This window comes from Trichosurus vulpecula, chromosome 1 (genome assembly GCF_011100635.1).
Source record: "Trichosurus vulpecula isolate mTriVul1 chromosome 1, mTriVul1.pri, whole genome shotgun sequence".
Taxonomy (NCBI): domain Eukaryota; kingdom Metazoa; phylum Chordata; class Mammalia; order Diprotodontia; family Phalangeridae; genus Trichosurus; species Trichosurus vulpecula.
This window is the reverse complement of record NC_050573.1, coordinates 68,391,251-68,419,239: the sequence shown is the minus strand read 5'-3', so window position 1 is coordinate 68,419,239 and position 27,989 is coordinate 68,391,251. Positions and strand designations below refer to the sequence as shown.

The 27,989-nt window shown below is 40.0% G+C and overlaps 1 protein-coding gene across 1 annotated transcript; it reads left to right on the top strand.

Annotated features, from left to right (window-relative positions):
• Window positions 1-429: 429 nt before the first annotated feature.
• On the top strand, window positions 430-15,040 carry LOC118831215 (zinc finger protein 420-like). Its single transcript, XM_036738470.1, has 6 exons — window positions 430-584; window positions 2,961-3,340; window positions 9,947-10,029; window positions 11,136-11,262; window positions 12,144-12,257; window positions 12,783-15,040. The coding sequence occupies exons 1-6, from the start codon at window positions 430-432 to the stop codon at window positions 14,960-14,962; spliced, it is 3,039 nt and encodes a 1,012-aa protein (XP_036594365.1). The 3' UTR covers window positions 14,963-15,040.
• Window positions 15,041-27,989: the final 12,949 nt, after the last annotated feature.

Here is a 27,989-nt window from a genome sequence, read left to right as displayed (position 1 = left end):
TAAGATAATATTTGTAGAGCGCTTAAGACAAAGCCTGGCACTTAGGAGGTGCTTAATACCTACTTGTTCCCTTCCCTCCCTTTTTCTCCCCCAACCCTTCCCCCCCACCCCCCAATAGTTGTGGTGCTATACTCTGACCAGCAGAAAAGCCGGTCTCCCTACATTAGGCTGCAACCTGATAGTTACGGACCTTAAAGCTCAAACAGAGGAGCATGAGAGCTCCACCTCCTTCCCAGATTGCCCTTTTCAAATGCACGGTCTGCCTCCAAGGTCTGAGAGGGGGAAAACAGAATAACATCTGCTCCTCCAGCACTCTCACCTTAGCCACAAGGATGGGGAATGAGAGTGCCTGCGCACTCGGAGTTCCTCCCCAGACTGTCCCGGTAGTGAATTCCATCTCCCACAATCCCTTCTACTCCGCTTAATCCCATGGGGAGCAGAGCGCAGGCGCGGCCAACCTCCGAGGCCTTCGGGAAACGTAGGCTGACAGCCCTTCTGGCGCATGCGCATTTACTCTCGGGCCTGGCTTTGATGTACGGGTGCTTTGTCCCGCTAGCTGGGAGCGGCTGCGAGTGTAGGCTGGGGTGAGTCCTGCTGGGAGACGGAGCTGAGGAGAGTCGGGGAGTGGGGAGGGTCCATAGGAACGGACTGGAGAAATGGAGCTCGGCTCTGGAAGGGGGAGTAAGAGGAGCCTGGGGGAGGGGCTGGGCGGTGAGTTGGAAAGGGGCGGGAGAGTGTAATTAACAACACCAGCAGTTACTCTATACTAACGGGGATTGGGATTCGACCTGTGATTTCATTGCTATTGGTAACTCCCATGGGAGGGAACTCCCTCTACCAAGGCAGATTGTCACCACCTCTGCCACTTAGAGTCCGAGGTGCCTAGAGCGCTAGGAGATTCAGTGATTTACTTGCCAGTGTGCGTTAGAGGTAGCACTTGAACCCAGGTCTTTGTGGCTCCAAGGCCAGCAGGCTCTTCGTTATGCCACGATGCCTCTCTACTAATAATAGCAACTCATTTTTTACCTAGCGCAGTATATAGTATATAATTCAGTATCTCACATAATCTTATGAATAACTCTTGAAATAGAGTGGGTGGTATCCCCATTTTAGGGACAGCAATTAGGTGCAACGGAAAAGGAACCAAATTTGGAACATTGCACTTAAAAGTGAATGACCTGGGCTCGAAATAATGGTTCTGCCGCTTAATTGTATTATCCTTAAGCAAGTCACATAATCTTTCTGGGTTTCAGTTTCCTCCTCTGTAAAATGGGGGAGGAAGGCATAGATTGGATTATCCCTAAATTCCTTTCTATCTCCAGAATTGTGACATGATCTTATGATACCACATTTTATAAGTGAAGAAACGGAGTCTTAGAGAGTGAGTGTCAGAGGCATACAATAATAATAACCGCTATCATGTAGATAGCACTTTTTTACCAAGTGCTTTGTGTGTATTAACTCCTTTAATTAGAATAATACTAATTCTAGCCCAGGTCTCTCTTGATTCCAGGTTCCATGGCTTAGTTGGGAGATGTGTAGAAAATGAGGGTGGAGGTGGTGCTGAATAGATAAAAGCTATTGTCTTCTATTTGGACTCCTTTCCCAATTTCCTATCTATCCTGGTGTGCCTTCATCTTCTGTGCTCTTCCTCTCCCAACCTCCTATCATCCTCAGTCTTCTCTTCTAGTGTGTGTGTATTTTGGAGAGGAAAAATAACTGGTCACATCTATCTTTGTAAAGCAGTCATAGAGATACAGATAAGGAAACAGGCGCAGAAAGTGGAATGATTTCCCCATGTGTTTGAGCAAGGGTTTTGAGCCCAAATCTTCTGACTCCTACTGCAGCATTTTATTTTATTTCTTTCCGTTATACCAGTTCACCTCCCAGTATTAAATGTTTAATGTTTCACTAGCTGCTACCCTAGGATCCCTCACCCCCTTTACCTATGATTACCTGTGAATATCCATAGATAAATAGTCATCTTACTTTTCTACTCTTGCTCCAGGATTGCTGAAAATTCTTCAATTTAGCCGATTTAACGTCTACATATCAATGCAATTTCATATGAAATGATGAAGGGCAGTAGAATAGAAGACAACCATTTAGTCGGTAGACTTGAGTTTAAGGCTTGCCTCTGGCGTATTCTAGCTTTGTGCCTTTGGGTAAGCCATTTAAGCCCCTCAGTACCCCTCCAAAAGTATAAGTTACAGAAGACTTGACAGTCTCTATCTGTGTGGAAGGAGTTTCCATGTTAGAAGTTCCCCATAGAACCCTTAAACAAGTCACTTCCCCTCTCTGAGCATTATTTTAAACCATCTTTATGATAATTTCCAGCCCTAACATTTCATGAATTTATAATCACATCTTGCAAACAAATGAAAAGTTAACTAATGATATAAATGTTAAACAACAATTTGTAATAGAATCTTAAATTCAGAAATGTCCCCAGAGGCGTTATAATAATCCAACCTTTAACTGAAAGTTACGGCTCTACAATATACCCAACAAGGACTCATAGCCTTTGTTTGATGACCTCTAGTGAGAGGGAACCCATTGTATGCTAAAGCAGTACATTTTACCTTTGGACAGTTCTGATTATTAGAGTATAGGTACAACCCCCTCATCTTTGCTGATGAGAAATCTGAGGCTTAGAGAGGGAAAGAAATTTGCCCTGGGTGACACAGCTTTATAAAAACAGAGCTAAGATATCTAGTTCAGCCCACTAATGCTGCAGCTCAGGAAAACAAAGTCTCAATGGAAGTATGTTACCCAATACCACACAGCAGAGTCAAGATCATATCCCAGGGCCCCTACCTTCCAGACTGGGGCTTTTTCCACTCCATAGTACCATGTTACCTTGTGGAGTATTTCTTTGTTCCAGGGTTTCAGCCTTCTTCCAAGAGTCCTGGGCATTGGTCTACAGGATAAGCTGATTCCATCCTATCTCTGCCCTATAGTGGCCTTCCTATGGTTCAAACTGAGATTAGAGCCTCAAAAAAGCTCCCAGGTGAAGAGCCACCGCCACTGAGTCCCCACATCCTGGCTCCACAGATCAGACCAGATTCCTCACAAATTAGAATTGGAATGGAGAAGAGAACGGAATGGAATTGGAAGAGAGAGCCTCCGGGGAGTCAGGATCCTCCTCCGGGGGAAGCATGCTGTTCTCCAGGACTTCTCTTCAGAACTATAGCAGCACAAGAAGGAGAAAATCAGGGAGCTACTGGTGTTGAAGTAATTCCTGTCCAAGGAGACCAGGGCCTCAGTGATGTCAAGGGATCAGACAAATATCAAAGAGGAATGACTGTGGAGGATAAGATTACTGTTCTTCAGGAAAGAGGTGAGAATTACAGGTGTAGAGAAAGGAAAGTATAATCCTCTTGGGTGGGGGAGAGGGAAGATAAGGGTCTTCTGAGTTCTGTGGAAATGGGAGGCCCAGTAACAAGATCTGGAAGCTCTACCAGGGCTTCTGTACCTGCACCTTCTAGACTTTCCCATTAGGCTCTATTGTATGCAACAAAGTAGGTATAAAGAAAGACTCCTGGGCTGGAGGTCTCCAGAGTGGCTGGAAAAGAGTACTGCAAAAAATCAGGAATCTTTAATTATCACTGACTCACTGACTCATTTGAACCTGGCCAATGGGCAGCCTCTCTCAGAGGCGGTAGAGAAGGCTTGCACAGGCCTTTACTCGTGGAGAAGGGGCAAAGTGGATTCTATGTACCCCTTTAGCCTCCATTCCTCACAACCTCTTTCTTCCCTTTCCCCAGGACACTTACAGTCTTTTTATTACAGCTCTTCCTTCCTCTTCCCTTTTGCCCTTCTTTTACCTAAAGGTTTACCTAATGGGATGGTGGGATCCCAGGGAGGAGAAAGCAGAAAGGGATGAGGGCCCCAGGGTGGACACCCTGATACCTAGATTTCTTGGCTTCTAATCTGCCTGTGACCTGGGGCTGTCACTTCCATTGTGTAGGTCTTTATGGAACTTTGTTTAGCTATGTGACTGTATTTGTTAATGAATGTGTATTTATACATATATTTTTGTTCGTTGATAAAATTTGCATAGCTGCTGGTCTTTGTGTGCTTCTTGCATATTTTTTTATATCTGTGAAACTGTCTTACATAGATATACATTTAGATAAAGCATTCTAAATGTGAATTATCAACATTTTAAGCTTGAAGCTCCTTGCCAGTAGGGATTTTTTCATTCTGTGTATTTGTATCTCGAGTGACTAACACATACGTAGTAGGTGCTTAATAAGCGCTTGTTGATTGGTTCATTCAAGAGACATTTATTGTTGCCTTCTGTATTCAGTGTGCTAATGTGTTTGTGTGTGTTCCTTTTTGGATAAATGTGTTTTTTTGTAAATGGGCCTTATATTTTGGGATTTTTGTTACAGGATATATATGGGATATGGATATACATTTTTATTGATAAGAAGATGAATCTAGCTGTTTTGTATGTAGTGAAACAAGGATATTGAGAGAAAATATTCCTAGGCCAGAAATCAGGAGACTTGAGTTCCAGGCGAGGCTTTGCCATTGACTCGATATAACACCTAAAGCAAACGACTTCTTTATTGGCCTTGCGTTCCTTTTCTGCAAAATGAAAGCTAGATAGTTTGTCTAGTTCCTTCCAGCTCCAGTAGTCTATGATTCTGTCTTTAATCATACTTTATATTATTAATCACTTCACCGATGCCCTCTACACAGCAACTGTATCTATAACCTCGTCTTCCACCCCGTTGACCTTCCACATTTGTTAAGTCCAAGCATTTACCTCCTATCCAAAAGGTGCAGGAACCCTTCCCCCCCCCCCCAAGAAATTCTGATCAATTGTCTGATTTTATTTATATTTATGCTATCTAATCTCAACTAGGCTCTCACCACTTGGTGGTGGTTATTTTATTCATTTCTTATTGATTTTATATCACACTCCCCACAACAGCTGTTCCAGACCTTCTCTGTTCTCCTTTAGTCTCTTCATCCCCATCATCTTACTTTCAGCTTCTTTTCTGAGAATATTGATGCTCTCAGATGTGAATTCCCTCAGCTCCGCACCTTGGTGATCCTATACATATTGTCCTTACTAATCTCCCCTTCCCTCTAGTCTCAATGAAAGTGGTGTCCCTCTTGGCTAAACTAACCCTTTCATCTGTATGATCAATGTTTTCTTCTTACATCACCTCTGTGACCTTGTTTCATCAGTCACCGCCTCTCTCTTATTCATTTTCAAATTTTCCTTCTCTGTTGTCACCTTCCCGCAAGCCTACAAACATATCCAAGACATATCTTTCCTTTCCCTATCCAAAAAAAAAAAAACCAAAACCCTTTTCTGGACCCTGCCATCTCTTCAAGTTACTGGCCTATTTCTCCCTTCTCCACCACTATAATTCTAAAAAGAGTGGTTTCCACTTTCTGCCTCCATTTCCTCCTTAACTTCTTGCGATCTGTCACCCTTAAGGAGCATTGGCTTTGGAGGACCAGGATTGAAATCCTACCTCTGATGCTTATTATGTGTGACTTTGAGCAATTCACTTGACTGCCCTGGGCCTCAGTTTCCTTTCCTGTAAAATGTGGGGATTGGACCAGATGGCTCCTTCATTCCCTTCAGAATCTGTGATCTCATGGAAAAGCTCTCTGCTAGGTCACTAATGACCTCCTTGTCAATAAATGGCGATGGCTCTTTCCATCAGCACTGTTGTAGTCACTGTGTCTATTGTTTTTCTGGCTCTATTTAGTTCATCTTGCTTCACTTCATATAAAATCCCGTACTTCTCTGTATTTGTCATGTCTGTTTCTTCTTACAGCGCAATAATAATCCATTACGTTCATATACCACAATTTATTTAGACATTCCCCCATCTGATGTTCATCTGCTTTGTTTCTAATTCTTTGCTACCACACCAAAAAAGTACTACTATAAATATTTTAGTGGGTTTTTGTTGTTGTTGTTCCAACTCTTTGTGATCCCTTTTAGGGGGGTTTTGGTAAAGCTGCTGGGGTGGATTGGCATTTCCTTCTCCAGCTCATTTTATGGATATGGAGATTGAGGTAAACAAGGTTAAGAGACTTGGCCAGGGCCACATAGCTAGTAAGTATCTGAGGGCAGATTTGAACTCAGGTCTTTCTGACTCCAGGCCCAGCACTCTATCCACCATGCCGCCTAGTTGCCCCATATTTTAGTGTACTTGCAGCCTTCCTTTGTGTCAATGAATATTCATAACAGTGGAATCTCCGGGGCAAAAGATATTGACATTTTGACCATTTTACTTTCATAATTCCAGATTGCTTTCCAGAGTGGCTGTACGGATTCACAGCTCCAATAACAATGCATTACTATGTTAGTCTTTCCACACTTCCTCAGACATCGACTGTTCCCATCTTTCATCTTTGCAAATTTCCTGAGTGCAAGATGAAACCCTCTTGTTGGTCACCTCTTCTGAATACTTTCGGTTCTCTAGGTTTTTGTGACACTTCTCTGTCCTGATTCTCCTTGTACCTGTCTGACCATTCCTTTTCTTCTTCATTTCCATCTAGGTCATATCCACCAATCATAAGCATCCCTCAAGAGTCTGTTCTGGCCTCTTTTCTCTTCTTTCTCTATATTATCTCACCTGGTGATCTCATCACTTCCTATGGGTTCCATGATCCTCTCTATGCAGATCTATATATTTAAATCTGTATACTCAGCCCTAGTCTTTCCCTCGAACTAGTCTCCCATCACCAACTGCCTTTTGAACATCTTGGACTAACATCTCAAACTCAACATTTCCAAAATAGAACTCCATTATTTCCACCCCACCCAAAACCCTCCCCTCTTCCCTTCTTTTCTATTACTGTCAAGGATACCACTATCCTCCTAGCCACCCACCACCCAGGCCCCCAACCTAAGTGTTATTCTCAACTCCTTTCGCACTTACCCCATATATGTATTCTGTTGTCAAGTCTTTTCTGTCTTCAGCATCTCTTCTATATGTCCCCTTTTTCCAGTCACACAACCACAATCCTATGTCAGGCCTTCATCATCTCATTCTTAGACTATTGCAATAGACTTCTGCTTCCAGTCTCTCCCCACTCCAGTCCATCCTCCACTCATTTGACAAAGTGATTTTTCCTAAAGCACACATCTGACTGTGTCACCCCCTGTTCACGTACAGTAGCTCCCTGTTACCCCTGGAATCAAATATCAAATCTCTTTTTGGTCTATAAAGGTCTTCACAGCCTGGCCCCTTACCACCTTTCCAGTCTTCTTACACTCTACTCCCATCCATATACTGCACAGTCCAGGACGGTGGCCTTGATGTTCGTCACATAGGACAAGACATCTCTTGGCCTGGTGCTTTTTAAGTGGCTGTCTCCTGTGCCTGGAACGTCCTCTCACCATCACCTCCTGGCTTCCTTGATGATTCAGCTGATATCTTACCTTCTGCAGGAGGCCTTTTGTCTAAGATTACTTTTTATGTATAGTTTGTTGCATGTTTTGTTTGACTGGCTACTGTCAGTAAGCCAGCATGAATCAGAAATGGAATTTACTGCAGTTTATTCACTTAGCGTGACACTTCACCAGCTGTTGATGGAAATGTATGTCTTTCACAACTCAGCTAGTATTATTTATACATTGCATGAGACGAAGGAAAGATGGCTCTCGTTATAGTGCAGCTGGTCATACAAAAATTTTTTAAGGTGTGCTTATTAAGAACAATGTATATCATTGGCTACAGGAGATTGAGAAAGGATATGTCCTTGTTAGTATAGCTCGTTGGACTAAATCAGACATCCTCCCTGTCAGAGTACGAAAGGAAAGGGAACATTCTTTAGGATGTTGAAATCCTCTTTTTCTGGCAATTAACTGTTTTTGAACCAGTTAGAGAAGGAAAGAAGACAGTAAAGAGAACAGTTGTTGCAGTCTCTCCTGCAGTTCATGTAGGGGTCAGACACAGCAAAATGGCTAATAGAGAACAAAATGGAGTTAATTATGCCTTCCCAAAAACACACTTTCAGCAAGTTATTTGTATGTTTTTTCACAATTCATCTCATTTCCCATTTCATTAGAATGTGAATTCCTTGATGGCAAGGACCATGTTTTATCTTTTTTTAAAAAAATATTACTATTTCTAGAAGTTAATACAGAGCTTGGCAAATAATAAGTGCTTAGTAAATGCTTGTTGACTGAATGGATCAGGTATATTTTGATTTGCATTTCTCTTATTAGTGATTTGGAACATTTTTATATGGATGTAATTAGTTTACAATTCTTTTGAGAACTGTTTGTTCATATCCCCTGATTACTTCTCTATTGGGAAATGACTTTTGGTCTTATATATTTCTATTTGTTGTCTCTATGGCTGAGATATCAAATCCTTTTCAGAGATATTTGATTCAAAGATTTTTGCACAATTTATTCTTTCCCTTCTTGTCCTAGATGTGTTAATTTTGTTTCTGCAAAAGCTTTTCAATTTCATGTACTCAAAATACCTACTTTATTTATTTCCCTCTGACCCTTGTTTATCCATGCCTCTGAAAAGTATATGACCTGTTTTTCTGCTAATTTTTTTGGATTGTATTATTCTAAGTTTTCAGCTTATATATCCATTTTGAACTTATTGTGATATATGGTTTAAGATACTGTTCTAAGCCTAATTTCTACAAGTCCACTTTCCAATTATCCCAGCAACTCATCAAATAGAGAGTTCTTTCATAAGTATTTTGTGTTGGGGTGTATCAGAATTGGGTTTTTTAATTCATTTATCTTTGTCTAGTCCATCCCATTGATCTTCTTTACTTTTTTGTAACTATTACCAAATGGATCCTATTGCATTGATGACCATTCATTCCTTCTATCCTTTGCTGATACTTCTCCATGCCTTAGTCTACAGCTTTCCTGAATTATCGTCACTGAAAAATTTATCAGCCTGTAGCTTGTCCTCTTCCTACTTCTTTAAATGTAGGTATTTTGCAAAGTTAAGTTATTGATTTGTTTCTCTATATTCTTCCTTGGTGATCTCATTCATTTCCATGTATTCAGTTACAACCGCCATATGGATGATTCTCAATCTCTAAATTCACTGTCAGTTTCTACCCAACACTTCATGCCAACGTTTCCCATTGCCTTCTATATCTCTTCACCTGGATGTCTCAAACTGAGCTCATTATCTTCTCCCCAAAGCCTATGCCCCCCTACCTCTGCCTTAGTGTCTCTGTGTTAATAGTGTCACTATCTAACCCATCTCCCATTCCTCTTATTTCTTCCTTAACATCTCACATCTGTCTTCTCAGTGTGCCACAGCTCTCACCCAAGGCCAGGTTTCCATTGTCATGTTAACTTTCTTCTACAGCAGTCTCATACTTTATAACCGTCCCTCTTAACATCACCCAACTTTCCCCTCTGCCTCCCTCTCCCCCACATATAACACATACTCCCTCATGTTCTACTTAACCCAGACTGGAGACTCACTATTTTCAGGGGCCTTCTTGTCCTCTCTTCACCGTCTATATCTACCTGCTGGAGTCTTTTATTTCTTTTTTTCTTGAACCAGTTTGAATGCCGCCACTTTCAGGAAGCCTTCCCTGATATCCCTGAATGGGTGTCTCTCCTAATTCTTTCATATCTACTTGACTTCTCTGCATGTTTCACATTCTGGTTTCTAAGCAGTTTCTTTCCCTGTCTTGTCTTTCCTACTAGATTGTGATGTGTAACACAGTGCTTTTCATGCCACAGTCCTTATCATGAATATTTGTTGGTTGACCTGAATTGAATGAATAGTAATAGATTGATCTTACTGGGACTCCAGGGCAGAACCAGTCACAGTGACTGTGGGCCTCATTTCTGACCTGGAGAGGAGCCAAGGGATGGGTTAAAAATAGATTTGAGGGGATTTCTGCCCAGGGGAGTCTGGAGGCACAAGGCTAGAGTGTTCTCCCTCACCATAACTTTTATCCCCAATAGCTCCATGGCCTCTGAAGTCCTCCCTTCCCCAAAAGTGGACCACAGAAGAGGAGGCAATGGCTGCCAGCTCTATCACTTCCTGGGTAAGTTGGGTTCTCTATCATCTCTCCTGAACAGTGTCCCAGATCCCCAAGCATGGACATGTTTTGCTTCTTCATTCTTGAGTGTCTCTTCCCAAGTTCCTGAGTCCCAAATCTTTGTCTTCAGCTTGGGGAGGCTAGGCCTATCCTGATGAACATTGGTCTCCATGGGAGACAGTGTGTTTTGATGAAAAAAGTCTAGGACTTGGGAGCCAGGAGGTCAGAGTTCAAGGCTGTCTTTGACAAGCTGTGTGACCCTGAGTAAGTCACTTTCCCTCTCTCTAGACTATGTTTTCTTTCTCTGCAAAAATAAGAGAGGCTGAAGGACAGTAAATGATCTCTGAGAGCCAGTCTAGGCCTTGAATATAGGAATTATGTTGTACATTACACATGTGAGGATGGTAGGAGGGAACAGAAGGCAAGAGGGTGCTCTGGCATGTTAGCTTCTTTGAGCAAAGGATTCTGATAAGATTGGGTCCACACTACCTGCCTAGATGTCTGCCGGAGAATGTGGCTTTGAGCCCTACTTCTATCTCTGTCAGAGAATGAGGAAGAGATTTTTAGTTCAACACCCTTATTCAATCGATGAGTTAACTAAGGCAGAGTAAGTCAAATGATTTGTCTAAGTTTGTCAAGTAAATTCATGGCAGAACTTGATTATCTTGAAAGAGTTCACAATCCTGCCAGTCATAATCTACCTCAGGTCATTCTTCCCTTCTAGACACTCTTAGATCTAGTTCTTATCTATCCCATAGAAATAGTAATAGCAACCAATGCTTACATGAGACTGTGAGGTGTGCAAAGCATTTTACATATATATCATTTCATTTGAGTCTCTGTGAAAGAGGCATTTGAGATATTATCACCATTTTACAACTGAAGCTCAGAAAGATTAAATATTTGCCCATGGGTGCACATGTAGGATATATCAGAGGTGGGATTCAAAACCAGATGTCTCCTGACTCCAAGCCCCAGCACTCTTTCCACTATACCATACTCTACATTACATCTACCTCCCCTGCTCCAGGGGAGTCCTGCTAATTCCAGCCTACCCCACTAGGGGCATGTTGGGGGATGGCCCCTGGGCCAGCAGGAATCTGGTGTTTCAGGAAGCAGTGACATTCAAGGAGGTGACTGTGGACTTTACCCAAGAGGAGTGGGAACACCTGGACCCTCTTCAGAGGGACCTCTACAAGGATGTGATGTTGGAGAACTATAGGAACCTGGTCTCCTTAGGTAAGATTGCCTTCCCTTTGTGAATCAGGTCTTCCTTTGAGGGCGCCTGTTATCATATATTTTGGGGCTTCCACTTTACTTAGCCAAAGCAGTTCAGTCTTCCAAGAATCCTAATCATCTTTGTAGTCAGAGACAGTGATATCTGATTCTTGTAACCAAGTAAAAAGGATCCCAGAATAGACTTAGAAACCTGCAAATTCTCTTTCTGGCCCTTCCTCATCCCAGGCCAGCAAGGGACTTTCTGGCAAGGCCCCAGTGCAGAAATCTCTGTAAGATAGAGAATCCTATCCTTCTGGCTGGGAAAGGCAAGCTAAATTTCTTTGTAATATCTTACCTGTCATAGGATCTTAGGCTTAGAAAGGCACTTTGAGATAATTTAATCTGATGTGAAAGTTGAGGGCCAAGGGAAGAAGAAAGTCATACAATGAGTCGGTGCAGAGTTGGGATCCAAACCTGTGTCTCACTCCAGTATTTCTTCTTGTGTTATACCAAGCCCCTTACAAATAAGAGCATATGGGGTCTGAGCCCATTTCAACTTTCCACTTATTGGGAGTCTCCAAGTAGAAAGTAGATTAGCTGCTTGGGATATGTGATTTAGGGGGAATTCATGTTTTGGGGTAAGTTTGAATGAATGAACCTGTCATGCCCCTTCCACTTTCCAAAGATTGTATGATTCTTTGATTTGTCTAGGTAACGATTGACCTGGTGACAGAACCAGGGCTCAAACCCAGGTTTTCTAAGTTCTAGGGCAGAGCTCTCTCCATTGTGCAATACTGCCACATGGATCATTCTACCATCCCACTTTGAAACACAATCCTGAAGCCTTTTATTTTCTACTTTTTACACACACAGAGTTCTCTTGTTTCTTTCCCTAAAAACAGGACTTGTGGATTCCAAACCAGTCATGATCTCCTGGTTGGAGCAGGGGGAAGAGTTGCAAATGCCTTATCCCCAAGAAACTGAAAAAGGAGTGGTCTTGGAAGGCACCTGTCCAGGTGAGTGTGTTCCATGCACATATGAATCACTGCAACTGCCAGCCTACCTATTCATTGAAATATGACCATCTTTGATATATTGGACGTGTTTGATGGGCAGAGGTTGGGGTTTTGGCATCTCCAAATCAAGAACAGTCTTTACTTAGGATTCTGTGACCTTTCTCAGAGGAGGAAGATGAATATTCCCCCACTAGGCTCTTCCTTACCAAAAGTCACAAGGTAACTCAATGTGTGGCCTTAGGTAAGTCAGGTAACCTCTCTGGGCCTCAGTTTTCCTCTCTGTAAAATGAAGTGTATAGTGCCTTGTTTTAGGCACTGAGAATACAAAGATAGCCATGGACCTACCTGTATTATTTGAACTAGATAATCTCTAGAAATCTTTTCCATTCAAATGACATGTGAACTCCATGTTACAAATGAAGGATTACTTCTTTCCATAAGGGTTGGATTAAGTTTATGAAGTCTTTCTTTCTATCCATTCCAACATCAAAATTCTTATGATTTGTATTCTCATTTTTTTTTCAGACTGGAAGACTAAGTGCCAGACCCAAAGGTCACCTCAAACGAAGGACTTTACTGAAGACGTAGGTCAACCAGAGAGATTAGTGGAGGCACTCAACAGAGTAGTTTTCCACCGGGGTTGCATGTTTGGAAAAGCTCCTAAACAGGGGAGCAGGTCTTTGAGCCAAAAGGAGAACTTTGCAGAAGAGACCCAAAGAAAGTCTTATTTCCAGGAAAATGATTTCCAAGTGAAAATCTCTAATAAAAAAAACTTCACTGCAGAGAAAGGCCATGAATACAATGAATTTGACAGAACCTTCAATCAAGGCATCTGCAAACAGACAAAATATTGGAATCCCAGTGAATGTGAGAATTTCTTTAGTCATCACACAGCCCTTACTCAACCTCAGACACTAAATGGAAAAGAGAAACTCTGCCAATGTGAGGAATGTGGGCAACCCTTTACTATTAATGTAGGACTTGGTGAACATTATCAAATACATGCTGGAGAGAAACCTTATGACTGCAGTGAATATGAGAAGGACTTGAGCCACAGCTCATTTCTTATAAAATCACAAAGAATTAATACTGGAGAGAAATCCTGTGAATATAAAGAACATGAGAAAGCATTCAATCAGAGAGCAAATGTCAATGTACATCAGGGAATTCATACTGGAGAGAAATGCCATGAATGTCGTGAGTGTTGGAGGTCCTTCAGTCAGAGGTCTGGTCTTATTCACCACCAGAAAATTCATCCTGGAGGGAGCCCATATAAATGTAATGAATGTGGAAAGGCCTTCAATACTGGTGGAAGCCTTATTGAACATCACCGAAAGCATACTGGAGAGAAACCCTATGAATGCAATGAATGTGGGAAAGCATTTAGCCACAAACCATATCTTATTCAACATCAGAAAATTCATACAGGTGAGAAACCTCATAAATGTAATGAATGTGGGAAGACCTTCAGGACCCGAACACAACTTAATAGACATAAGAGATTTCATACTGGAGAAAAGCCCTATGAATGCAGAGAATGTGGGAAGGCCTTGAGTGACAGCTCATCCCTCATTGAACATCAAAGAATTCATACTGGAGAGAAACCCTATAAATGTACAGATTGTGGAAAGTCTTTCAGTAAGAGAGCACGCCTTACTCCACATCGGAGAATTCATACTGGTGAGAAGCCCTATGAATGCAATGAATGTGAGAAAGCCTTTCGAGATAGCTCATCCCTTATTAACCATCAGCGAATTCATACTGGAGAGAAGCCCTATGAATGTAAGGAATGTAGGAAAGCCTTCAGTCGGAAAACAAACCTTACTGTTCATGAGCGAATTCACACTGGGGAGAGACCCTATGAATGTCTTGAATGTGGGAAGACCTTCAGTCAGAGGTCTAGCCTTATTCACCATCAGGTAATTCACCATGGAGAGAATGGCTACAAATGTAATGATTGTGGAAAAGCCTTCAGTATTGAAGCACACCTGATTGAACACTGCCGGATACATACTGGAGAAAAACCTTATGAATGCCATGAATGTGGGAAAGCTTTCAGCCGAAGTTCATCACTTACTCAACATCAGAGAATTCATACTGGAGAAAAACCCTATAAATGTACTGAATGTGGGAAGGCCTTCTGTAGGCGCACACATCTCACTCAACATCTAAGAATCCACACTGGGGAGAAGCCTTATGAATGTAGCAAATGTGAGAAATCCTTCAGTGACCGATCATCCCTTAGTCAACATCAGAGGATTCATACTGGAGAAAAACCCTATGAATGTAAGGAGTGTGGGAAGGCCTTCAGTCAGAGAACACAGCTTAATAAACACCAGAGAATTCACACTGGAGAGAAGCCCTATGAATGTCATGAATGTAGGAAGGCCTTCATTCAGAAATCTGGTCTTTCTTACCACCAGAGAATGCATCCTGAAGGGAACAATTATATATGTAATGAATGTGGGAAAGCCTTCAGTCGGAATTCTTGCCTTATTTATCATCAGTTTATTCATGATAGGAAGAAACCTTATGAATGTAAAGTATGTGGGAAAATCTTCCCTCATAACTCGTCCCTTATTGAACATCAGTTCATTCATATGGGAAAGAAATCTTTTGTATGCAGTGAATGTGGAAAATCCTTTTTCTTGAGCAAAAGCCTTAAAAGACATGAGAGAATTCACATGGGAAAAAAGATCTTATGAATGTGATACTTGCAGAAAATGTTCAGTTATAGATATTCCCTTATTTAAAGAGAATAAATGGTGAAAAGAATACTGCTGATGCAGTGGATATGGATAGTTCTTCTGTTATAGTTTAATGGGTTGTAGTAGGAAGAACACTGGATATGGAGTCAGAAGGCTTGAGTTTATGCCCTGTCTTCACCATTCATTCACTATGTGACCTCAGGCAACCTATCTCATTACTCTTATGCCTCAAGTTTTTTCCCCATCTTTCAAATGGGTCTTTATTGAAGAAAGGGTGTCTGTTAGAATTAGATTCAATTTGATGAATTTATCCACTATGTATAGTAGAAGACACACACACACACACACACATATAAAATATATACACATATAGACATATTCTTTAGGCACTGAGAATACAAAGATGACAAACACTTTATTTTCAAAGAGCTCACAATCAAACGGAGTGGGGGATAATCCAAACACAAGTAACAGTGATATAATAATTAAGTGCCAAGGAGAAATCTGTGTGAAGTGGGAAATTTGAGGAGAGATGACAGAATCTTCTATCTCTGGGGTTTTAGGGAAGCCTTCATGTAAGGTAGAGAAGGTAGAATGGAGTTGATTCTTGAAGGAAGAAAAATGACTTCAACAACTGAAGATAGAAAATCAAGGGGTCATTTCTAGGCATCGGGAAAGACATTTGACAAAGACAGAAGAGGATTTGACTGGATCATGCAATATTTGAAAGAGAGTATTGTGAAACAAGGTGCCAGCTTTACTCAATAGGCAGTGGATAATCACTGAAGGTTTTTGAATGAAAGCACAGTAAGAGAAATCCATTAAGAAGATTATAGGATCATAGATTTAGAGCTGGAAGGAACCTTAGGATCCATCAAGTGCAATCCTTTCATTGTATAGATCAGGAAACTGCAGCCCAAAGTGTCCTGCTCAGGGTCACACATCTAGCAAGTATCTGAGGTGGAATTTGATGCGAAATATGTGTTGGAGAGGATAGATTGGAGACAAGAAGACTAAATAGATCATTACAGTAATCAAGAGGAAAAGAGATGAGGATGTGAAGTGTAATGGTTGAAGTGAGAGAGGGTAGATGAGAGAGTTGTTGGGAATATAGAACCTACAGGACTTAGAACAAGTTTGATATGTTGAATGAGGGAGGAGGAAGAGTAAAGATGATCCCAAGGGTGACCAGGAGGACGATGGTGTTATTTAAAAAGAAAATTCCTAAGGGGACATTTTTGCAAGAAAGATGAGTTCAATTTTGGACATGTTGATTTCGAAGTGTAATCAGGTCAACTAGATAGAGAGATATCCAGTAATTTCCCAACTCCATGACTTTGCTTAATTAACATCATGTTGATGTAGATTGAGAATTGACTTTGGATTCAGGAAAACCTGGATTCAGATTCTGCATCTGACACTAGCAGTATAAAATTAGTAAGTCACTCAACATCTCAGAACTGCCAAGCAACTTAATGCTATTTTACATGACAGGAGTTCCTCAAGTCAGTGAAATCACAGGTTTGAATAACCAAAAAAAGACTTCCTGCACAATTTCCTCTACCCTTTTCCAGCTATCTTCATCCTATCCATGCTGTCAGTAATAAATACCCTGTAACTGACTACTGTTTCTTAACTCATTCACGGGCAAAGGAGCAGTGAATTACACCCACAGTATAGCCATTACCTCTATCAGAAAGCAGTATCTGGCATTTGTGTATGGCAGTGTTGGGGCTTTCCAGCTCTGGGTGATTCTTATCACCCTTTTTCCATTCCCTTGTTTCAAACTCATTAAGAATAATGGTGCTTTATTTGAATAGAGCAAGAAAATCCAGGTAGGATGTAGTACCTTAAAAGGGCCTCTATCACTGTCTTGTTTGGTGGTCAGCTAAAACTGATCCTCATGTATTAGTGTATTTCCAAGAAATACTTCTCTCAGGAACTCATCCTAGGAAGGTGGGCTTTGTCTTCTATATCTGAAGAACAGGAAACCATGCTAGCCTTCTCTTTAGTCTTTGTATGGAGTAGTTATCTAGAATTTGGAGCTAGAAGGGAAATTATCTAGCCCACCATGTTTAGTTTACAAAGGGAAAAAAAAAGTCCAGAGTTTGAGTGACCAACTCAAGGTCACATAGTAATAGAAGGGCTGGAACTTGAACCCAGGTCTTTAGAGTCCTAGTATTTGAGGATTCCCTCCTCCAGACCTTACCTAGTACTACTTGAACTTAATTAGTAATCTCTCTGTAAAGCAGACTTGATGAGTTCTGCTTCTACTTGAAAACCTCCAATGATAGGAAACCTGCCTCCTGAGAACACTTAATCTGCTGTTGGGCAGCTCTGATTATTACATTAAGCTTGATTCTGCCTCTGCAATTCTACTTGCTGCTCCTATTTTTGTCTTCTGGGACCAAAAAGGACATGTCTAAGCCCATTTCTACATAACAGCATTTCAAGTACTTGAACACAGATATCATGTCTTTTCCATATTAAACATTTCCAGTTCTCTCCAGTGATCATTGAATTGCATACTATCTAGCCTCACCATCCTAGTTCCCCTCCTCTAGACAATCCTTAATGTATCAATATAAATCCCTAAACCAGGGCTGGGGAACCTGTGGCCTTGAGGCCACATGTGGCCCTCTAGGTCCTCAAGTGCAGCCCTTTGCCTGAAGCCAAACTTCACAAAACAAATCCCCTTAATAAAAGGATTTATTTATGATCCTGCATGTATAACCTATATCAGATTACATGCTGTCTTGGGAGTGGGGAGTGGAGGGAGGGGGTGAAATTTTAGAACTCAAAATCTTATAAAAGTGAATGTTGAAAACTAAAAATTAATTAAAAAAAAAGGATTTGTTCTGTAAAATTTGGGCTCAGTCAAAAGGCCACACCCAAGGACCTAGAAGGCCACATGTGGCCTCAAGGCCACAGGTTCCCCACCCCTGCCTTAAACCGATGCCCTGAATTCAACATAATACCCCAGATATGGTCTAAACAGTGTCAAGTACAATGACACTACCTCATCCTGGATTGTAGCTAGATTAATGCAGCTTTTTAAGCTGCCATATGATGTCTCATTTCCTTTTTCTACAGGGTTACTAAATAAGTGGTAGATCAGAGGAATATTGTAAAATATAGCAGAGACTTTTACTAAGGGTTTGGCAAATTTTCTCATTCTTGTGGAAAGGGTAGAGAGAGATGAACTAGATGGTAATATAATGAGATGAATTCAGAACTTTGTTGATGACTAGTCTCCACATGCAGTCAAAGATGCTTCCATGTTAACTTGGCAAAAGCTCTCCAGTGGAGTACCCCAGGGATATAGGCTTGGTCCTGTGGTGTTTAATATTTTTATCAGTTATTTGTATAAAGGCACATAACATGGTTATCAATTATAAAGATGATAAAACTGGAAAGGATGCCTAATACACTGGATGGTTGGATCCCCAAAAGTCTTGGCAGATTAGAACATTGAGGTGAATATAAGATGAAATTTAACAGAGAAATATTATGCTTGGTTTAAAAAATGATTTCACAAGTTCAGAATGGGGAAGGTGTGACTAGAGTTCATTTGAAAAAGACCTGATGGCTTTAGTGAACTGCAAGATCAATAAAAGTTGGCAGTGAAATTAAGGCAGCCCCCGCTCGCAAAGCTAATTAAGTCGGAAGCTACATTAAAAGAGTCACGGTGTCTAGGACTAGGGAGATCATAGTCCTCATATACTCATCCCTTGGTCAGACCACATTGTGAAATACTGTGTTCAATTCTAGGCACCATGCTTTAGATGGGACATTGAAAAGATTGAGAATATCCAGAGAGCACACAGGATAGTGAAGGGTCTTCAGGTTGTACCATGTGAAGATTGGTTAAGGAACTGGAATTGTTTAGCCTAGAGAAAACTTAGGGCAGAAACATGATTGCCGTCATATGGAAGAGAGAATTACTTTGCTTCCCAAAGGTCAGAACTAAGAGCAATGGGGAGAAGTTGCGAAGAGGCCAATTTAAGCTTTATTTAAGGAAAAGCTTCCTGACAATTAGAGCTATCCATAAGTGAAACAGGATGTCTTAGGAGGTTCAAGGTCTTTTTTGAAATACTACTCATTGAATATGTTATAGAGGAGGTTCTGGTTTGGGCATAGGTTGGAGCTTCCTGCCCTGAGATTCCATAATGTTAAGCTTGCATACAAACTTATCGAGCCATTCCACTTCCATCAAGTACCTAAGTAGCTGTGTTGTTTTTTTAAAACTCAAATGGAGGTAGACTTTCCTTTTATCCCTATTAATTGTAATCTTACTTGACTTGGCCTAGGGTTCTAATCTGTTGGGATGTTTTTGAATCCTGTCACCTAGACTTAGCTTCTAGCTTTATGTCCTTTACAAATTTGATAAGTATGCTGGCCATTCCTTTATCCAAGAAATTGATAAAATGTTGAACGCTGTAAGGCCAAGTCACTAGGACACTAGACCTCCTTCCATGTTGACTTGAAGGAAGAGAACCAGGTAAGAATCTGAGTCAGTAAGTGATTTGGGAGAGGGGAAAGAAAGAGGAATTGGTGCCTCAGAATCAGTGAGAGAACCAGGCCCAGACTAGCCTAGGTAGTTCTATAGGGAAAGTGGTTCTTCCTCCAACTCCTGTTAACCTACTTGGATTCATAAATGGACAAATTGATTCTCTTCTCTTTGCTTCAGTTTCCTGATCTATAAAAGCAAGATTGGATTAGTGCATTAAAAGCTCAAGACTGAGTCAGGAAAAAGGTTTGAGCCTCATTTCCATCATTTACTGTGATTAAGCAAGCCAGATTTTTTTTTCCTCCTTTTTATATAGTATGTAGGTTTTCAGTATGCCTCTGTTAATATGTGTAGGTTTTATAGAAGACAACTATCTATGTATAGAATGTAAGGATATAGATTCCGACTGAGTAGATTGATTTTGTCTGAGTGTGGAGGTTGTGCTTTTGGTAGGTAGATTTGTGTGTATAAATTGTATGCACGTGTATTAAAATTAGGTTGTATGTTGTAGATTGTTCTGTGCAAGTATAGCTCGGGAGAAGGTAGTTGATTTTGTGTGTGTGACTAGATAGATTGTTTTTTATGGATTTTGCATATGTATGAGTTTGCAAGACCTCGAAGATAGTGTGTATAGGTGTATAGGCTGTGCCTATGTGCTTGCATGTTTAGATGGACACTAGATTCTTCATCCTCAGCCCCCTTCATTACACATCATTTCACCTTTTGGCAATAAATTCATGCCATTAAAAAAAAAAACCCAGCAACAAACCAGTGTGTTGAATGTCATTCTGTCCAACAAGAATACCAAAAACTTAAGTTTTTCTGTGGGGTAAAATAGCTTGTATTGTACTATTCTGTACCCTAACCTTTCCTGGGGTCAGAGTGGCAGGACCTGCAAGAGACCTTTCAATTTCTTTGCCACTAAGGATTTAAGGGATCCTCTGTGTACACCAGAATATTAGACATACATAAGGCATGCTCTCCTTTTAAAACAGATTTGGGCTACACAATTTCAAAGGTCCTTTCCTGCTCTATATTTCAATAACAATGATTGGTCAGGGTTGCAGAGTACTCAAATGGGACTTTGTGGAGATGAGATTCACCACCCAGTAGCGACAATTCAACTAAGGATTTGAAGGACAATCTCTAGGATAGCAGAGGATAGTGAAGGGTTATATTAGGAATTCAGACATTCTTATAATTTGACTATGAGCACTTCCCACTCCTCTGAATTTCTGTAATTTTTCCCTTAGCATTCTTAATACCCTCTGGAGACCACAGGGCTCACAATTTATGGAATTTGTAAGACCAGCTCAGTAGAGGGCTTATCCTCATGTGCTGAAATCAATTGGTAGGAATTGGCATGAGGACTCAATGTGTACATACTCTGGGCTTGAAGTCTCAGTAGAGCACTAAATTTCACCAGTTCTAGCATCAGTCCTTTTTGGGGATCCAAACACAGGAGTGTGAGATGCACTTTGGAAATCCATCACCATCACCCCAACTCAGATGGCTCTAATTCACTTTTACCCCCTCACGCCAAGCACATCATTCAGTACCCACTCCAATAAGAGACTGATTAGGTCCCACACTGACAGTCACACAGAAGTGATTCCAAGGGTCCACACTCAGGAGGTGTCCTTGACCCACACTACATATGCCAGAACTGCCTTACCCAGACTACCATCTCTTCACAATTCTTCCAGTTCTCAATAGTGTTAGGAAAGCAGCCTATCCAAAGCCAAAACTAGGGTGGAATCTTTGGGGCTTTCTTGCCCCACAAGCATCAGCAGAATTTGTACTCTTTGAACAACTTAGCAACAACTACGTTTAGCACCTTCTTAACAAGATTAAAATTGGAAGGTACTATTTGATTGCTCAGCTTCTAATCCAGCTGATCACAACCTAGGTTGGTTCCTATCACTATCTTAGCTGCATTGGAACCATCCTCACATTGTGCTAGGGTTCTCTGCCCTCTTAATCATCCTGATGTCTTTTAAAAGTTCATTTGTACTGCTTGTTTTGGAGTTCAAATTTTCTGTTTAATGCTCTGATCCTAACACTGTTATGGGGACAGAGGGAGCAGTGCAGAAATTGCTCACGCTACAATCAGTTTGTGAGGCTCTTCAGCTTAGCTCCCAAGGCTTAGATGACAGCAGACAGAAAATGGCCATTTCCAATTCTATATTCAGCAGACCTTCCCTCTGGAGCTATGGAGTAGATGCATTCTGTCGGCCCAAAGTATTTGTAGATTTAGAGCTGGAAAGGAACTAAGAGCTGAACTATTCCAACTTCTTCATTTTATAGATGAGAAAACTGAAGCTCACAGACATTGTTTGCTCAAGATCATACAACCAGTAAATGACAGAGTCAGGGTTCAAAAGTAGACCCTTTGGTTCCAAATCCAGCATTCTCTTCTCTGTACCATGCTGAATTCTAATTAGCAAATTTCTGAACCTAATTAATTGAAACAACAAGGGGCTCAGGGACGAAATCGTTGGATTTGGGGCTTGGGAGTGGAGTTTTAACATTTGATGGTCAGTGTGGTATAAGGGGCAGAGCCGTCAGATTCCTGGACTTGAAGTCAAAAGGATATGGATTCAAATGCTGCCCCTGACACTTAAGTGTGAGTGTAAGTCATATCCACTAATGTGCCTTAATCATCTCTCTAGGATTTATCTACTAAGTCCTATATAGATGGTTGGTTACACTTTGTATGTGATTTCCTTATGCTGATAAAGTTACAGCTCATTTGGCAGATCCTGACCAACAGGATCTATCACAAGGGGACAAGCATTTATTAAGGCACCTATTATGTTCCAGGCACTATGCTAAGCACTTTACAAATATTTCATTTGAGCTTCGCACAGCCCTGTACAGTAGGTGCTATTTTTAGCCCCATTTTACTTTTGAGGAAACTGAGGCAGAGGTTTGGTGACTGGCTTAGGGTCACACAGCTTCCGTTTGAGATCATATTTGAACTTGGGTCTTCTGACTCTGGGAGACCTGGTTCTGAGAATTCTTCAACATCACATCCCTGTTAAGGTTCTGAGTAGTCAGTGAGTCAATAAACATTTAGTAAGCACTTACTATGTGTCAGAAGACTGGTCTAAGTGTTGAGGATACAAAGAAAATAAAAATATAACCCTGCTTTCAAGGACCTCACAGGCTAATGAGGGATATAACATGCAGAGTATATGGAGGAATGACAAGCTATGTACAGGATACATTGGAAATAATTAACAGAGGGAAGGCACTAATATCAAGGGGAGTCAGGAAAGGCTCCTGGTAGAAGATGGGATTTTAGCTGGAATTTGATGGAATCCAGGAGGCAGAAATGGGAGGGAGAATTCCAGGCAGGGGGCAGGGCTAACCAACCCTGGGGTGCTGGGGAAAGGAGTAGAGGGGCTGTCTACTTAACCAATTTGATTTAAGAATAGATCATAAAATTCATGAGCCCAAGAGAAGAATACTGATTTATCAATGGAGATTTAGAATATAACATTCACCTTTTCATAAATATTGTAATTTAATACTGAATTTTACAGAGCCAAAGTGACTATCTAAATCTGGATTACTATTGTAGTTCAGAGACCACTCAAGTTACAGTTCCATGCCGCATGTGTTGTTGAGTTATTTCAGTCACGTCCAACGCTATTTGGGGTTTTCTTGGCAAAGATACTAATTTGCCATTTATTTCTCCAGTTCACTTTACAGATGAAGAAACTGAGGCAAACTGAATTAAGTGACTTGCCCAGGGTCACCTAGTTAGTGTCTGAGGCCAGATTTGTACTCAGGAAGATGAATCCACTGCGCCACCTAACTTCCATGTGTAACCACTGGTTAAAGAATGAATACTCACCCATCCTCTAAGATATTCCCAACACTATTTGTCAAATTTTCCAGGAAAATTGTTTACATTGACATCTCCCCTCATTCCTACACTACTCAGTTTTTCAACACACCAAAAATATTGTAATTTCATTTTCTTTTTTTTTTTTTTGAGGCAGTTGGGGTTAAGTGACTTGCCCAGGGTTACACAGCTAATTAAGTGTCAAGTGTCAGAGTCAGATTTGAACTTAGGTTCTCCTGACTCCAGGGTCAGTGTTCTATCCAGTGTGCCACCTAGCTGCCCCATTTTCTTCTTCTTTTTAATTTATAAATATTTTTATTTCTTTTTGTTAAATATTTTCCAATTACATTAAAAAAATTTGAGTTCTAAATTCTCTCCTTTCCTCTTGCCCTTCCCTAGCCCCTGAAAACGCTAGCAATATGTTATTGATTATAATGCAAAGTAATGTAAAGCATATTTCCATATTAGCTATGTTGCAAAAGAAAAAAAAAACAAGAAAGTTTTTGAAAGGTGAAAATTTTGCTTCAATCTGCACTCAGAATTCATCAGTTCTCTTTCTGGAGGTGGATAGAATTTTTCACCCTGGGTCCTTTGGAATCATCCTGGATCACCGTCTTGACCAGATTAGCCTAGCTTTATTTTCAAAAAGTGTTTTCAACAATATCAAAAGCTTACACTCAGAAGTTAGAATGCATCAGACAGCCCACTGCTATTCCCCAATAATCTACATTCTAATAAAATTGAAAATGTCGCCCTTTTGGCAACAACTTCAGTCAAAGAACAAAAACAAAGAATAAAACTGTTGTAGATCAGAAGTGTTTCTGCATGTTTCAAGGGAAAAAAGGCCTTCCATTAAAGGCCGTAGTAATGATTTTTGTTTTCATGTCAACAGTTTTAAAGATAATCTTTGTTGTGTCTTACACTAAAGTTTAAATTATTTTTTAATTGTTTATGCATTTAAACTTACATACAAAATGAGGAAAAAAATGATTTCCACATCTCCATGTACACAGCAGCACATAAAGAGAAGATTCAGAATAAAACAATAAATGTGCATTTCAGACTGTTTCCTTTAAAAAAAAAACCCTATGTAACAAATAGTACACATTGTTTTCAATACTACCCAGATTTTCTGTGCTTCCTTCTAAGTTTTCTTTTGTTTTCAGCTGTACACTTTTTATTTTTTTCTCCATTCCTTTTCAACTTAGCCTAGAGAAGCCTGCAATTAAACATGAATATATACATATATATATATATATATACATATATATATGTAAGACCATACTATACATATTTCTACTTGTCAGTTCTTCCTCTGGTGGTGGATAGCATCTTCCTTCATAGGTCCAAGTTTTTCCATGTTTTTCTAAAATCAGCCAATTCATCATTTCTTATATCAGAGTAATATTCCATCACAAACATATACCACAACTTCTTTAGCCATCCTCCAATTAAAGAACATCTATCATTTTAGCCAATCTGATAAGTGTAAGATGGTATCTCAGACCTCAGTATCATAGTAGCTGAAAGGAATGTGCATATATACATATATGTGTATGTATGTATATACATATGTGTGTGTCTATGTATGTATATATATATATAGACAGAGGGCACAGGGTGAGTTGAAGATGAAGGGATGATATCTAAAAAAATAAAATCAAATTAAGGGATAAGAGAGGAACATATTGAGAGAGGGAGAAAGGGAGAGATAGAATGGGGTAAATTATCTCGCATAAAAGTGCCAAGAAAAAGTGGTTCTGTAGGAAGGGAAGAGGGGACAGGTGAGGAGGAATGAGTAAATCTTGCTCTCATCGGATTTGACCTGAGGAGGGAATACCACACACACTCAATTGAGTATCTTACCCCACAGGAAAGAAGGAGGAAGAAGATAAAAAAGGGGGGACAATAGAAGGGAGGGCAGATGGGGGTGGAGGTAATCAAAAACAAACACTTTCAAAAAGGGACAGGGTCAAGGGAGAAAATTCAATAAAGGGGGATAGGTTAGGAAGGAGCAAAACATAGTTAATCTTTCACAACATAAGTATTGTGGAAGGGTTTTACATAATGATAGGCATGTGCCCTATGTTGAATTGCTTGCCTTCTTAGGGAGGGTGGGTGGGGAGGGAAGAGGGGGGAGAATTTGGAACTCAAAGTTTTAAAAACAGACATTCAAAAACAAAAAAAAATTTTTTGCGTGCAACTAGGAAATAAGATACACAGGCAATGGGGCATAGAAATTTATCTTGCACTACAAGAGAAGGGAAAGGGGGATGGGAGGGGAGTGGGGTGACAGATGGGAGGGCTGACTGGGGAACGGGGCAACCAGAATATACACCATCTTGGAGTGGGCAGGAGGGTAGAAATGGGGAGAAAATTCATAATTCAAACTCTTGTGAAAATCAATACTGAAAACTAAATATATTAAATAAAATTAAAAAAATAAAAAAAGATGGTATCTCAGAGTTATTTTAATTTTCATTTCTCTAATCAATAATGATTTAGAGTGTTTTTTCATATGGCTATAGTTTTGATTTCTTCATCGAAAAAACCTGCCAGTTCCTATCCTTTGACCATTTATCAATTGGAGAATGACTTGTATTCTTATACATTTGACAAAGTTCTTATATTTAAGAAATGAGGCCTTTACCTGAGAGACTGTATGAAATTTTTTTCTGCTTTCCTTCTAATCTTAGCTACATTGGTTTTATTTGTACAAGAACTTTTTAATGTAATATAATCAGGATTATCCATTTTATACAGCACAATGCTTTCTATCTTTTGTTTATTCATAAATTGTTATCTTATCTATGAGTTTGATAAGTAATAGGTTCCATGTTCTTTTAAATTTCTTGTGATATCTCCCTTTATATCTAGGCCATGTATCCATTTTTATCTTATCTTCATATGTGGTTTTTAAAATATTGGTCTGTGCCCAATTTCTGCCAGGCTGATTTCCAGCTTTTCCAACAATTTTGACCAAATAACAAATTCTTATCCCCAAATCTTAAATCTTTATGTTTGTCAAACACAAGGTTACTAAAATCCTTTGCCACTGTGTAATATGTGTCTACTCTGTTCCACTGATACACTTTTCTATTTTTAAACCAGTCCCAGATAATTTTAATATTTACTGCCTCATAATGCTGTTTGAGGGCTAGTACTGCTGAACTTCCTTCCTTTGCATTTTTTTCCATTAGTTTCTTTGAAATTCTTGACCTTTTGTTCTTTCAAATGAATTTTATTTTTTTCTAACTCAGTAAAACAATTTTTAGTAATTTAATTGGGATGGCATTGAATAAATAGATTAATTAGGTAAAAATTGTCATTTTAAAAATTATATTGACTTTACCTACCTATGAACAATATTTCTCCAATTATTTAAATCTGACTTTATTTGTATAAAGAGTGTTTTAGAATTATGTTCATGTAGTTTCTAGGTCTGTTTTGGCAGATATACTCTCAGGTATTTTATATTGTCTACAGTTATTTATTATATATTTAGACCATTTATGGTCTAATATTGAGTAATATTGTTAATACAGTGTAGTTTTCCTTTTTCTCTTCTAATTAAATGTATTTTAGCTTTAAATTTGTCTGAGATCGTGATTGCTATCCCTGGTTGTTTATTTTTTTACATCAGCTGAAGCATAATAAATTCTACCCTAGCCCTTTATTTTAACTGTGTGTATCTCTCTTTTTTATTGCTTCTTGTAAGGAACATATTGTGAAATTCAGATTTTTCATCCATTTTATGAGTAAATTCATCCCATTTACTTTCAAAGTTATAATTAGTAGTTGTGTATTTCCCTCCATTCTAATTTTCCTCTTTATTCTTCTTACCCTATTATCATAATTATTATTATTATCATTACCTTAACCTTCCTCAGGCTTCTAATTTACTTCTAACTACTACCTTGCCCTCCTATTCCTTAATCTACCCACCCCTCTAAGAATCCCTCTTTTATCCTCTTTCCCCACCCTGCACATTGATAACCTGGACAGTCTACTAGCACCATGCCAGGAAACTGAATGGCTTCCATTTGAATTGTCTTAGGAAGATTCTGAAGATCACCTGGCAGGATAAGGTACCAGACACTGAGGTCCTTTCTTGAACTAAACTTCCAAGCATTCAAACTCTGCTTCAGAGAGCGTAACACCTTATGGGCTGGCCATATGGTTCGAATGCAAAACATGCTTGCCAAAAAAAACTTTTATCAGGAGCTCACACAGGGCAAGCTAACCTGGTACATTTCTACAATATATTGTCCATCCATGCCTGTCCTTGTACAATTAATGAAGGTCTTATCTGCCTCCTAGGAGAGAGGGAATCTGTTATCCCTGGCCCACAATCAGCCTCAGGATGCAGATGGCTCCCATAAATCAATCAAATATTCCTCTATGACAGAGAGGGGTAGTTACTAGCCCCATGGGTGCATGTTGTTCCCACTCCCATGATGCTGTCAGCCCTGTAAGCAATTACATTGGTTTTCCTGCCTATCCAACTCTGTTCTTTGTTCTCCTGCACTTCCCAAAACTATATGAAGCCTAATCAGTCTTACCTTGAGGTCTTTGGTCATTAAGACAGTAAACTAGTAAACTTTTACTAACTAGTAAACTTAAACTAACTAGTAAATTGATCATTCTCTGACCATCGTCTC